Genomic DNA, 15,128 nt, shown 5'->3' with positions numbered 1-15,128 from the left:
GCCACCGCAAATGTCAACTGGTAACAACTTAGTACAAAAACTACTGTGCTAGGAGATAGCATCTACTCATTGTTTAAGCATTATTTTCTTCTTTCATATTATAGTCACCTTCCTCAAGATGGTCCAATGAGTTTACATGTGATAACCCCTTCTATGTAAACACGTGTCAAGAAGAGACAAAAACAAAATTAGATACAGGCAAAAATATTTTGTAGTACAATGTAATAAAAAACTGAAAGACACAAATGATGGCATAACTGTCACCAAAGAATGTATGAACAAAAATAGACATAAATGAGATAAAAACTAATTAGAAACTTTAGACGTAAAAAATATAGTCATTGAAATAAAAAAATACAACAAATGAGGTTAATTTTAGACAAGGCATATTTGAAGAATAATTAAATACTTCAGAAGACAGGACCAAGGAATTCATCCATACACAGAATAGAGACAAAGATGAAAAATATGAGACAATAGAATGGTTAGAGGCCCAAATTTAGCTATTTAGAGTTTCAAAAAAAAAAAAAAAAATGGAAAAGGGGTGAAGAAGCAGTATTTGAAGAGAGACTTGTTGAGAATTTTCCGTAATTGAAAACAGATAAGGGTCCTAGACAAAAGGCACACTGAATACTGAATAAGATGAATAACTGTCAAACAGATCATAAGGAATTAATAGAATATCAAAGATAAAGAGGCAGGTTAGATGCTACCAAGGAAAGAGGCCAGATTATCTACAAAGGAAAAACAACTATACGGTACTGACAGCAAACTGTTTGTAGGCAACAAGAGGATTTAATGGTGTAAAAAAAAAAAATTAAAGAAAGCAGAAAAATGATACAAGAGCAGAAATTAATGAACTAAAATACAAAAAAGAGAGGATTAATAGAATCAAAAGTTTAAAATGTCACCTGAAGAGATTTTAACGATAAATGTCTAATAAGACAATAATTTTAAAAAGTTAGAGAGAAAAGGCACAAAAAGATAAGATTAATTTTTTTAAAAACCATGAGAATACTATGAACATTATTCCATTAAATATAAAACTCTGTCTTGGGAATTCCCTGGCAGTCAAGTGGTTAGGGCTCTGTGCTTCCAATGCAGGGGGCCTGGGTTCGATTCCTGGTTGGGAGAACTAAGATCCTGCAAGCCGTGTGGCCTGGCCAAAAAACAAAACAAAACAAAAACAACTCTCTCTTAAACAAACTATTTCAAAAATCAGAGACTGATATGCCATAGATATCCAAATTGAAAGAGAACAACATGAAAAAGAACACAGATATAAACATAGATATAAAATCTTTAAATATAAAATTAGCAACTATTAAGTGGACTGTAAATGTTAAGAATGTATATTATAATTATTAGAGCAGTCACTAAAAAAAAATAGAAATAAGTTTACTTAAAATGCCAACAGGAAAACTAAAGTGAAATTCTAAAAACTATTGAAATAGTCATTTAAAAAAAGACAGGAAAGGAAAAATAGATAAAAAAAAAACAAGAGGAAAGGAGGAAACAAAAAATGGTAGATACAAATCTAACCATATAAATAACTACATTAAACCTTTTGAGATAAACTCTCCAATTAAAATGTAGATTGTTAGAGTGGATAAACAAGATCCAACTATATGCTGTCTATAAGAAACTCATTAAATATAAAGACAGAGGTGGGCTGAAGGTAAATTATGGAAAAAGATGTACCATGTAAACAATAACCACAGGATGATGGGAATGGCTATATTACTATCAGATAACACAGATTTCACGAGAGAGCATTACTGGAGTTATAAAGTGGCATTTCATTAGATAAAACGGCCAATTAATCAGGAAGACATAACAATCATATAAGTGTATATTCCTAATAACAAAGCTTCAAAATACATGAATCAAACATTTACAGAGTTACAGGGAGAAATAAGACAATTCCAAAATCATGTCTGATTTCAGCAATTGAAAGAACTAGACAAAAAAACCCAGTAATACTTTTTATAAACACTCTATCACTACACTCAACAAGGACAGAATACACATTCTTTCCAAAAGCACATGGTTAGATTTACAAAGAGGTATGATGAACTAGTACACAGAACTAGTACACTGAAAACTAAAAAAAAATATTACAAAAGGAAATTAAAGAAGACCTGAAAAAAATTGGAATGTTTTATATTCATGGATTGGAAGACTCAATACTGTTAAGATGGCAATTTTCCCCAAACTGATCTATACAGTCAGTGCCATCCAAATCAAAACCTCAGCAGGCTTCTCTGAAGAAATTGATGATATAGAAATATAAATGGAAAGGCACAGGACTTAGAATAGTTAAAATAATCCTGAAAAAGAAACAAGGCTGGTGGACTTAAACTCTCTGATTTCAAGATTTATTTAAAACTGCAAAAATCAAGACACTGTGGTTTTGGTGCAAGCACGGACCCACAGATCAATGGAATAGAACAGAGTTTAGAAATAGACCCATATTTATATGGTTAACTCTTTTCCACAAAGGTGCCAAGTTAATTCAACAGGGAAAGGATAGTCTTTTCAACAAATGGTCTGGATCAACTAAATATCTACATGAAGGGGTGGGGGGGTAAGAACCTTAACCCTTACAAATACCGTAGACAAAAATTAACTCGAAATGGAAAACAGATGTAAACGTTAGAGCTCAAATTACTAAAATTATAGAAGAAAACATAACAAAAAATACACGTGACATTGGGTTAGAGATTTCTTAAATAGACCACAGGAGCACAACTATAAAATCAAAAACTTCTGCTCTTTGAAAGGAAACTAAGGAAAAAAAGAAAAGGCAAGCTTCAGACTGGGAGAAGCTAGTTGCCAAACATATTTGACAAAGCACTTACATTCAGAATATATAAAGAGCCCTTATCAAGTAGAAGACAATCAACCCAATAAAAGAAATGAGCAAAAGATATGAAGACAGTTCACCAAAGAAGATATACAAATGGCCAATAAGGACATGAAAAGATGCTCAACATCATTAATCACAAGGGAAATGAAAATTAAAGCCACAATGAGATACTACTATACAACCACTAAAATAGCTTAAGTAAAAAGACTGACATTTCTGGGACTTCCCTCATGGCGCAGCGGTTAAGAATCCACCTGCCAATGCAGGGACATGGGTTTGATCCCTGGTCCAGGAAGATCCCACATGCCACGAAGCAACTAAGCCCGTGTGCCACAACTACTGAGCCTGCGAGCCACAACTACTGAGCCTGCACGGCGCTACTGAAGCTCGCGCAATCTAGCACCCACGTGCTGCAACTACTGAAGCCTGCGTGCCTAGAGCCCGTGCTGCACAACAAGAAAAGCCACCACAATGAGAAGCCAGTACACCACAACAAAGAGTAGCCCCTGCTCGCCACAACTAGAGAGAGCCCACTCACAGCAGTGAAGACCCAATGCAGCCAAAAAAAAAAAAAAAAGTCTGACATTTCTAAGTGTTGGTGATGATGTGGAGCAGCTTAAACTCTCATTCACTACTGGCAGAAATGTAAGATGCTACAGCTACTTTGGAAAATGTATGGCAGTATCTTATAAAGCTAAATATACCTTCTTATAGTTCGCAGAAATTTCACTCCTAGGTATCTACTTAATAGAAGTGAAAACAGGCCTGCACAGACTTGCAAGCAAATGTTCATACCACCATTATTCACTACAGATTAGAATCTGGATGCTACTTATATGTATATCAACTGGTAAACAGATAAGCAAATTATGGCATATCCATCCTATGGAATACTACTGATCAATAAAAAGAAGTACACTATTAATATATGCAACAACATGGATGAATCTCAAAAACATCATGCTTAAAGAAAGAAGTCAAACACAAAAGACTATATATTGTTCCATTTATATGAAACTCTAGAAAAGATCTTTGTTGCCAGAGGTGGCAACTATAAAGATGCACTGTGGAGCTTTCTAGGGCAATGGAAATGTTCTGTAGTTTGATTAAGGTGGAGGTTACCTGACTATATAAAATTACCAAAATACATCAAACTACACACTTAAGAGGAATGAATTTTGTTGTACATATTAGCAAGTCTAATTCAGTAGTACATACACAAAATAAGACATCATAATCAAGTAGTATTTATTCCAGAAAAATATCAGGAATTTGTATTACTATCTGTCATATTCAAAACTAAAGGAAAAAAATTGCAGCAAATACAGAAAAAGTATTTGACAAACTCAAGACTCATTCTTTTTTTTTTTGCGGTACGCAGGCCTCTCACTGCTGTGGCCTCTCCTGTTGCGGAGCACGGGCCCCGGACGCGCAGGCCCAGCAGCCACGGCTCACGGGCCCAGCCACTCCACGGCATGTGGGATCCTCCCGGACTGGGGCACGAACCCACATCCCCTGCATCGGCAGGCGGACTCTCAACCACTGCGCCATTATTATACTATTTTGGGGCTTGGGGATTATGCAATACAGAAAAAAATAGGTATAGTTCATTTTATTCTTGGTGTAGCTTAAATGTATTTAACACTTCTGGGGTGCCTACCAAACTCAAGATACTTTGGTAGGTTATGAAAGAAAGATATAAAAATTGAGTCTCTACTCTCAAAGAGCTCATAATCTAGATGGTGAAATAAATTAACTTTAAAAAATAACGGGCAGGGCTGCCCTGGTGGCACAGTGGTTGACAGTCTGCCTGCCAATGCAGGGGACACGGGTTCGAGCCCTGGTCTGGGAAGATCCCACATGCCGCAGAGCAACTAGGCCCGTGAGCCACAATTACTGAGCCTGCGCGTCTGGAGGCTGAGCTCCGCAACAAGAAAGGCCGCGATAGTGAGAGGCCTGCGCACTGCGATGAAGAGTGGCCCCCGCTTGCCGCAACTAGAGAAAGCCCTCGCACAGAAACGAAGACCCAACACAGCCATAAATAAATAAATAAATTTAAAAAATAAAAAAAATAATGGGCAGATATTTATGATCCAAGGGTAATGTTCTACCTTTCTGACCCTCTCTTTTCTGTATTATTTTTCCTTTTCCTATAGGAAATATCTGCATTACATTATTTTGTTCCTCACCATTATGTGTGGTTCACCATAAAATTAACATCAGCATCAACATATTTAAAACTTTGGAGGAAAAGTGTTTCTAACTGTAATTCTTAAACAGAAATTTCATTTTGGGACGGAAGTGGGAGAGTGCATTTTAGTGACATTCACGAAATGCCAGTACCAGTTAAAAACAAAACCAGAAAATTCTGCAATATTTAAAAAAAAAATTTTTTTTTGTGTGGTATGCGGGCCTCTCACTGTTGTAGCCTCTCCCGTTGCAGAGCACAGGCTCCGGACACGCAGGCTTAGCGGCCATGGCTCATGGGCCTAGCCACTCCGCAGCATGTGGGATCTTCCCGGACCGGGACATGAACCTGTGTCCCCTGCATTGGCAGGCGGACTATCAACCACTGCGCCAGCAGGGAAGCCCCTCTGCAGTATTTTTTAATCTATGTGAAATAAACTATTAAAGCAACCGAAGCTTTCAGCTTTAAGAACTGTATCCTTACACCCATCTGAATTTACCTCTTGATTAATACATGTTATGCATATATCAGTTTTCATTTGCTTTTAATCATTTACATAAACGGGATGTCTATTTTTTTTCTTCTCCCAAATTATAAATGCCAAGAACCAGTTATAAAATCACATTGCCATGAAGTTACACAGAAACAACTATAATTAGCTTTAAAATTTTATTGAAATTCAGGTTTAGATTATTTAACAATGTATTATATTGTATATTTTCTAACCAGTATTCTCACCTGCTTTACATTTCTGAGCACAATTTTTAAGAATTGATATTTTCTGCCTAATTTTCCATGATATGCCAATTATACATTCATTAAAATCTCAGATACTCCCCTAAAATTCTTACCTCAACATCAGAATTTAAAAAAATAAGACCAAATATTGAAAATGTAAGACATTAATATTGTAGCCACTGCAATATAGAAAAGAAAATTTACACAATATTAACTGTTTAAAATTGCTGTTAACATTTATTGTAGTAATGCAATATATGAACGTTTAACATAACAATATGAATTTTTCATTAAAATGTTCAACCATTTCCTACTGAAGCATGTCCAAAGTTATAAAAATCTTCTCTTTTAAAGTAACCTATACTGAATTAGTCCAAAAGTAATTGTGGCACTTTGGATAAGACATTTATTTTATTGCATATTTTAAGTACCTAAGGTACAGCCTGATTAATAGCAGGTACTGGAAAGAATAGAAAGCAACAGTTTCCTTAAGGAGTAAGTCGTTTGGGGTCACGGGGAAACATTGAGGTCTGACGAACATTGTGCAAGCCCAAAAACAGCATAGTCACTCGTTCCAACCCTGGAGAAAACAAAATAATCATTAATTCATTTTCTGAAAATCTCCCAAGGTTTTACCTATTGAAAACTACCAAAATAATATCACTGATCAACAAAATGCTTTTCCTTGTTAGGAAGAAAAATGACTTCTATTATTTTGAGTTTAAAATGGAATATTTTGGGTCTGATTCAGAAACAGATGATGCTGTATGTGGGAAGGACTAAATGAGATATTCTTAAGCTGTATGGATTCTGTGAAATGTGAACTACAAAAATCTATGTAAATATCCAAAATTTATGATCTAAACAAACAAAAAATATTTTATAAGCCTAATACTATGTTTTCAAATGAGACCAGATTTTAATTATGTAGTCCAGGCCATCAGTGTAAGATGAAAGTCATAAACTTGTTCACGGAAATTTGATTTAACAGAAGTTACCAGAAATTTATTATAATTCAATACACTTGAAACATAATGGTTCCTAGCATAAAAGACTCTATAATACATTATTGTACTAAATGTATTGAATGTAGAAGAGTCTGATTTTGACATGTGACTTAAATACTATATTACTGACAAGAATTAAGAACAAGTATCACCTAGGAAACACAGCAAAACTAACAAATGAAACTTTGTGTGTGCAATATGATGTATCTAGTTCACTGACTTGTAGCAGGCTAATACACCCCACAAAGAAGGCAAGGTCAAAGAATACTTTTATATATCAACAACTTTTAAGTTTAATACATTTAACATCTAAAAGTAATATAAATAAAAGAATTAATACTTATATTTCTATTCCTTACTCAAAAACATCTGCAGACGTAAATTTGAACCTTGTATTATAGTAACCTAACACTAATCAAAATAAATCACCATATCCCATCTTCCACTCAAATATTAATTAACAAAAATAGGTAGTATTTTGATAACCATTCAAGTGTCTTTCTTCACAAGCACGATGAAAATTTACATAGTCAGTTACAAAAGTCTGTAAAATATCATGCAAAATGCACATCATTCAATATTCTAAGAGAAAATAGCCATAAATTTCCCATTGAAATTTAAACTATGTATATATTCAATGTAGCATTGTTTGTAATAACAAAAGGCTGGTAATACCCTACATTTCTATCAATAGGAAGCTGGTTAACAAGATTACCATGCGCCCTTTCAATGGATTCTATGTAGTGATTAAAAATGAATGAAAAAGCTGAAGTATTGATAAGGAACAACTTACAAAATATAGTAAGTGAAAAATGCAAGGTATTGAATGGTTTATATAGTATAGTATAATTTGTATAAAAAATGTATTTTAAAAAGTGCATGTAGCTTTGCATATTAAAGATTATCTTTGCAAAGGCAAAGAGGAAACTAGAAACAATAGTTTTCTGTAGGGAGGTGAATGTACACTCTTCTATATGCTTTGAATTTGAAATTTTTGTAAGTATATTACCTGTTTACCAAAAACCCCAAAACAAACAATAGAAAACTTAAGAGTTTTTGATACGGACGTCCAAAAGTTGAGTAAGTTAAATATTTACTCATTTTCAATCACAGAGCAGCATCTTACATATACTCTAGAAGTGGTTCTACAAGCCAATGAAATGTTACATTTCAACAAAAACATTTAGCAGCAATCTGAACTAACCTGAGGGAGAGCTTTAATCTGGGCTAACCTGAATGAACTCATGGGTACAGAAAGAAAAGAGGATACTCAAAATCAAATTTTCATTTAGTCGTAACTCAAAAAATTCTTATAATTCAAATTTGTATTACACTTAGCACTTGTGAACTTATTTGTAAGCAATAACAATATACAGAATTTACTTTTTGGAGTCTAATGCTGAAGAAATTTCGTTAGAACTGAATGAACACTTTGACAAATGAAATCTGGGTTGGAAATATTGTCATAATACAAAGGAATATTACCAATGCCTCCACCAGCATGAGGAGGGGCTCCAAAGCGGAAGGAATCAATGTATGCTTTAATTTTCTCCAAATCTACAAAACAAACATAAAAAAAACCCCACATAATTTATCATCTTATTTAGCTTAAAAAAATTGCAAAAGCAATTACTGTACAATGAAGATTAAAACAAATGACTGTTTCTGAAAATTCTTTAAAGGGTTTTAAAATTTATTGTTTTCAGAATATACATGGCCCTCCTCAATATATTTAAGTTGTTTACCAATTCCATGATGTAAGGCTCTCTCTGTTAGCAGCTGAGGATCATGTATTCTTTGAGCTCCTGACAGTATTTCTTCTCCTCTCATGAACATATCATAAGAGTTGGACAGTTTCTGCAGGAAAAACAAACAAAAAAATACCACTCAAGTGGCTATCACCCTATCACACATATGTGGAAAAACACCCTTTGTTGCATGAAGAGCAAGTCCATTTTTTCCTACAATTAATGATGGAATCTGCTCCAATAAACATGATTTGTTTCTCTAAAACAGGATTAAACTAGTGAGGGTTGAATAATAAGTTCTTCCTTGCCTCTATCAGATTTTATGTTCCCCTTCTCCCACACCTTCCAACAACAAATCAGAACATATCTTCTTTTAAGAAGTAGTGCTGATTCTTATTTCACTTTATCATCTGAAATTTTTTAAGTGTGATATGATTTTGAGATCACTTTTGGAACTTCAAATTATCAACAGGTGTTAGTCTTTTTAACTTTTAAAACGCCATTATTTTAAGGAAAGTAAATTGAACATCAATTTACCATAGCTCAAACTATTCCTTATCAGGTTTTAACTTCTTTCCTTGTCTTTCAATAAACCAATGGTTCTCAAAGTGTGATTCCTGGACTGGTAGTTTCAGTATTACCTTATCAGAAATACCAATTATCAAGCCCCACCCCAGACCAACTAATCAGAAAGTCTGGTGATGGGGCCCACCAATCTGTGGTTTAAAAGCCCTCCAAGTGGGCTTTCCTGGTGGCGCAATGGTTGAGAGTCTGCCTGCCGATGCAGGGGACACGAGTTCGTGCCCCGGACCGGGAAGATCCCACATGCCGCGGAGCGGCTAGGCCCGTGAACCATGGCCGCGGAGCCTGCGCCTCCGGAGCCTGTGCTCCGCAACGGGAGAGGCCACAGCAGTGAGAGGCCCGCGTACCAAAAAAAAAAAAAAAAAAAAAAAAAAAAAAGCCCTCCAAGTGATTCTGATGCCCACTAAAGTTGGGGAACCAGTGCAGAGGAAAAACAATGAAAAGCCACAAGACATTATTTAGATTAACTACCAGGATAGAATGTGAATTCTTAGTTCAAGGTCAATAATAAAATGATTTGGTAAAGTCTTCAAATCTATTAATAGTATCTGTTGTTTATATAGTGTTACTTCCTCATACATCTTTAAAAATGACATGAGGAACTTCCCTGGTGGTGCAGTGGTTAAGAATCCGCCTGCCAATGCAGGGGACACAGGTTCGAGCCCTGGTCCGGGAATATCCCACATGCCGCGGAGCAACTAAGCCTGTGTGCCACAACTACTGAGCACCTGCGCCACAACTACTGAAGCCCACGCGCCTAGAGCCCGTGTTCCGCAACAAGAGAAGCCACCACAATGAGAAGCCCACGCGGTGCCACAAAGAGTAACCCCTGCTCGCTGCAACTAGAGAAAAGCCCGCACACAGCAAAGAAGACCCAACACAGCCCCCCACAAAAATAATAATAATAAATTAAAAAAAGAAACACATGAAAATTATTTTTAATACAGGTTCTGGGGACTAATTTTCTAGAATATTCAAATTTCACAGTATCATTTTGACGTGACTGACGGAAACTAGTAGCAATACGTATAAAAACGTGTCCATCAAAACTGCAAGTTACTAATGAAAACCATTATTCCCATTGTACAACTTGACACAGTGACAATAAAGTTTTCCCTCTTCCCCCAAACAGCTTATTTAAAATCAAATTACTTACAGGATTTCTTGGGTCAGGCATGGTATAGAAAGGTCTTACAGCCAATGGATATTTATCAAGAATATAAAAATCTGTATCATACTATAAAAAGAATAAATATGATTAAAACAGATTTTTAAGAAGTTTAATGAAAGTAAAAAGAAGGCTACCATTTCAATTAACTGTCTTTTTTTATACATGTTTTGTTCTTCAAAATTACTGTAATTACACTCTATATACAGTAACTATTCTGCTTCTTTCAAGTAACACCTGTATCCTACAGTATTTTGCCATGTTATAAATTCTTCCAATATACTTAATTTTTAGGAGTTGTTGACTATTCGATCATAGTTCAAATATGCATTTTTCGTTTTCTTTTTTTGGACATGTAATATCTTTACAATTTCTCCTCCATTGAAAATTATGCTGTGATAAACTTCTTTGATTTTCATTTTTTTGCATTGCAATTCTAGCTCATTTAGTTTTTCAGATGCATTTTATAAGTATTTTTGTTAAATTATCCCAAATCTCATTGGGTTTTACAAAAACTACATTAAATCTATAAATTATTTTGGGAAAAACTGACGTCTTTTACTATATTCATCTTAAAAAAAACCTTGATTATTCCCCCCAGTAATTTAAATTTTCACTTAGATATCTAATATTTTAGATACTAATTTGGTAGTTTTCTTAGATGAAAACTACAATTGAAATAAATAACATTAACATGAAATTATGATACTTTTGTTAGAAAGAATATGTGACCTACATTTAGTTAAAAAGAAACCAGTCATGTTTCAACTGTTTTGATGTTAAACATTTTTCCTAAAACTGGAGCATAGAGAGAATGTCAACAGAGCTGACAAATTAGAAATGGCCCTACTGAAACATCATTTTAAAGGTATAAACTCAGTACTATGCAGTTTCACAAACAGGCTAGTTCCCCAGTCAGTTGAACAGTTTTGAGTGCAACCAGCAGGAGGAGCTCAAGGACTGTTTTTATTCAATTACACAATTTTCTTAATTTCTTTAAAGATCACACTAAGTTTAGTTTTTCTCTTCTTTGGAATTTTAGAAAATGAGATAGGAAAGTAGCTTTCATGTAAGAGGCATAAAGGAAATTCATTCACCCTGTAGTCCCATGAATTAGCAAAGGTAGTCAGGGAACACCATTTCTAAATAATTTAAAATCATCTTGAGGTCCTCTCTAACTAATCTGACAATCAGACCTAGACATCACTTTAGAGGTACCTCAGTACAACTTATACAAAAATCAAATACTGAGCTAATCATACCATTTGGGCAAAGCCTGTCTGAGTACTTTTTATTTTCCTAAGAATTAAAAAAAATATATTATCCCCCTTGGTTTTTATTTATTCTGGAATATTACCATTCTAGGAAGATTAGCCCCCCTTGCAACTGTTCTCTAGTTCCAGGGTATGTTTCAAATTTATAAAAAGAAATCCAGCATGTACAAGAGTCCTTACCTTTTCCTTTACCAAACGACCCAACAGTTTTTCATTTGGTGTACTGAAAAAGAAATCAGATATTTGAAGATCAAACAGCAACTTAAAAGAGTTTTAAGTTAATAAGGAACCTCTTCTATTTGAAGTTCTCAAAGGATAAAAAATTTAGCGAAAATACATAGTTGTCTATTCTGCTCCTTTTTAAAAAGGCAACTACTACTGGAAACCAGTTATGAGTGCACCTGGTACAGTTAGTAGGTGCTGCTCAATAATATTTAAATAAATAGAATTTAGCAATTCACTGATTCACAAATAGCATGGATGAAGTAGTTTCCTACAATTACAGATAATGAAAGTTTACCATACCAACATAGGCTTCTCTTGCCATTAAATGGTTCTACTTCAAAATGGTCTCTCCTTTTTTACTCTTTACCAAAGATTTATAAAACAAAAATCAGTATTTCCAAGTAAAATGTAACAGTGTATATATATAAACCAATTACATTTCTATAGCCAGGACTTTGCTACTATAAGTTCTATCCTATTTAAGAAAAATTTCCAAAATACTTACAAAAATATTATCTAACTTAAAGTAATTATAGAATTTATGGTTTTCCTTAAAATGTCATCTAGCAATGTACAGGATGATTAAAACAATATATATACATATGTGTAAACACAAACACATATATATTTGTTAAACAAATAAAGGTAAATGAAGGGTTTTGGGTGAAATATGCTTTTAAAAAAACCCTAAAACAAAATAACCCTCTCTTCCTTCCTATATTGATATGAATTATTGTGTTGGCTTAAATATTTTAACTTAAGAACCCTTGAATAAAACATAAGTAGACAGAAATCTCTAATTTTTATTAAACTATATAATTAATTTCAAAATTATAAATTGTTTGATCTGAATTTAGATAATATAATACAGTTATATCAAAGATCAGTGACTTGTATAACTTTTAGAGATCTTTAAAAGTTTCATACCCTAATCCTGTATGGGGACAGATTTAGGCTGTTGTCTATACCCTCTAACACCACTGATTTAGAGAGAGAGTTCACATATTAGATGATAAAATCACAGGCAAAAGGCCCTATATTTTCTTTAAAGCATTAGAAATATGAAGCAGGGGGAAAAATGCACAAAAATGGTGTTTATAAACAAAAATACTGAAGCTTAGGCAAACCACACAACATTTTTTTTTTTTTTTTTTCCCTGTACGCGGGCCTCTCACTGTTGTGGCCTCTCCCATTGCGGAGCACAGGCTCCGGATGCGCAGGCTCAGTGGCCACGGCTCACGGGCCCAGCTGCTCTGCGGCATGTGGGATCTTCCCGGACCGGGGCACGAACCCGTGTCCCCTGCATCGGCAGGTGGACTCTCAACCACTGTACCACCAGGGAAGCCCTAAACATAACATTTTATTTCAGATCACACATTGAACAAAACAAGCATGATACTATATACCAAAATTAATAAAATTGAAGTTTATCAACTGAGTGAAAAATCCATCATTCATCAACATATTTATTCTTTTGTATCTTAAATCTAATTACTAAAGTTTTAAAAATCACAAAGACAAACAAACCTTAGATCTTCTTCATCTCCCATTTCAATTCCGGCTTCCCTAAGCATAGCTAATGCTTCACAATACTCTAGTCTTAAAGTTGGCTCCAAAAATTTGAATGGCTCACATGGGAACTGTTTATTCACCGTCTGAATTTCAGTTTGAAACCTATTTGTACAATGATTAAGAGTTAATAAAAATGTGTGAAATAAATGTTTTCCCCACATGAGGTCACTGTGGCAATACATAAATGTAAAAAAATTTTTAACCAATACTGGTGAAATAAGGAACATACAGCTTTTTTTCTTCCACACACTCAATACACATTTTTTTCTTAAACAAAGAAGCAACATTTTTAACATTTCATTGGAGTTATTATATGTGCAGTGATAAGGAAAGGACAACTTGAACAGGTTCTGGGGTAGAAACATGCCCTTTCCAGCTGAACCTGCTCATTGCCACAGATCTCCTAGCTGTCCCAGGAGCCTGTACTCAAGCGGGCAGGTTACATGGACCCAAGAGCCTATATACTATTAGTTCCACGGTTCCACTGATAACAATTTTGAATTCAGAGACGACTCAAAAGGAAATGCTTTTAGAGCAAAGCTCTTTCATGTAAAATCAGCCTCAGTATAGAAATTGCCTCAGGGACTTTTAGGCTCTTCAGTAGTAGAAACAGCAGCTAAGAAAAAATATCTGATAGGTATTGAATATCTGTTCATGTCACATAAAATCATGCTTTGAAACAGTGTATGTACCAGAAAAAAATTTATCAAGAAATTAAGTTAAATAAGGAAATTTAAATACTTAAAAAATATTTAGCACCATTTCTCAATCTCATTTGTCATCACAGTGGCATTAAAGGATAAAAAACTTTTATAATTCATATCAGCTCACATTGTTAGATACATAAAATACCCATTTTATGAGGCATTAAAAAATCTGACTTTTTAATACTTTAATAACACTTGTTATCATCAAGGAAGACCAAATTAATGAACACTTATCTTCCCCCATTCTCACTATACCATAAGTTTGTTTAAGAGAGTGCCTGTTTCTTCCTCATTTTAATAATCTCTATAGTATGTTTATTGTCTACCTTCTAAACAGGAGGCACAAGACAAATGTTTACTGCACTAAACTGCTGCTGTGGAAGATGCTAAGATTGAAAAGGTATATTTTTACTAAAGTATTTATGGATGAAATGATAGCTGAGGTTTGCTTCAAAATAAGAGGGCAGGGGGGAAATGGGTAAAACAAAATTGGCCATGGACTGACAATGGTTGAATTGGGTGATGAGTATATGGGGTTTCATTAGGCTAGTCTATCTACTTTTGTAAGAGATCTAGAATTTTCCATAATTAACAGAATTGAAAAAAGTATGTTTACATTCTATGAAAACAGTAGAAATAAAAACACTACTACTTCCTGATTAGTCTTAAAGTTTTAATGGAAGTAATAAACTTTAGCCATTGATTTATTCAAATCTTGATATAAGTAGGGTTAAGATGACCCCAATAATTAATTTTTAAATTGCTTTGCTTTGGATATTAACCCCTATTCATGTTAATCAATGGTAATACAAAAATATGAATATCAATATTTTAATACATTATTGACCGGAGATGTATTAATACGTCTTTTGTTACCCATATGTCATTGACCAGAGACGTATCAATACGTTTTTAGAGAGTGATACAATTAACATCACCGTGCGGAGTTGTTAGAGCTTAAAATTGATCAAGGACAGCTTATGATTGTCATTATCATTCACATTTTGCTCCATTAGGTTTTTGTTCCAACCTTGTATATATTATAAATAC

The 15,128-nt window shown here is 34.2% G+C and overlaps 1 protein-coding gene across 3 annotated transcripts in view; it reads right to left on the bottom strand.

Moving 5' to 3' along the window:
• Positions 1-5,712: 5,712 nt before the first annotated feature.
• Positions 5,713-15,128, bottom strand: part of DARS1 (aspartyl-tRNA synthetase 1) — a 67,703-nt gene continuing 58,287 nt past the window's right edge. For all 3 annotated transcript variants that reach the window (XM_032637822.1, XM_032637821.1, XM_032637823.1), the window contains exons 11-16: positions 13,327-13,473; positions 11,755-11,797; positions 10,289-10,369; positions 8,548-8,659; positions 8,288-8,359; positions 5,713-6,375 (exon numbers count right to left, since the gene is read on the bottom strand). In XM_032637822.1, coding sequence (XP_032493713.1) covers positions 6,284-6,375; positions 8,288-8,359; positions 8,548-8,659; positions 10,289-10,369; positions 11,755-11,797; positions 13,327-13,473 — 547 coding nt within the window. In that variant the 3' untranslated portion in view covers positions 5,713-6,283. The remainder of the gene's footprint in view (positions 6,376-8,287; positions 8,360-8,547; positions 8,660-10,288; positions 10,370-11,754; positions 11,798-13,326; positions 13,474-15,128) is intronic.

The sequence above is a fragment of the Phocoena sinus genome, chromosome 7 (assembly GCF_008692025.1).
Source record: "Phocoena sinus isolate mPhoSin1 chromosome 7, mPhoSin1.pri, whole genome shotgun sequence".
NCBI classification, from domain to species: Eukaryota; Metazoa; Chordata; class Mammalia; order Artiodactyla; family Phocoenidae; genus Phocoena; species Phocoena sinus.
The sequence above is the reverse complement of the archived record's forward strand: the minus strand, read 5'-3'. Positions and strand labels throughout refer to the sequence as shown.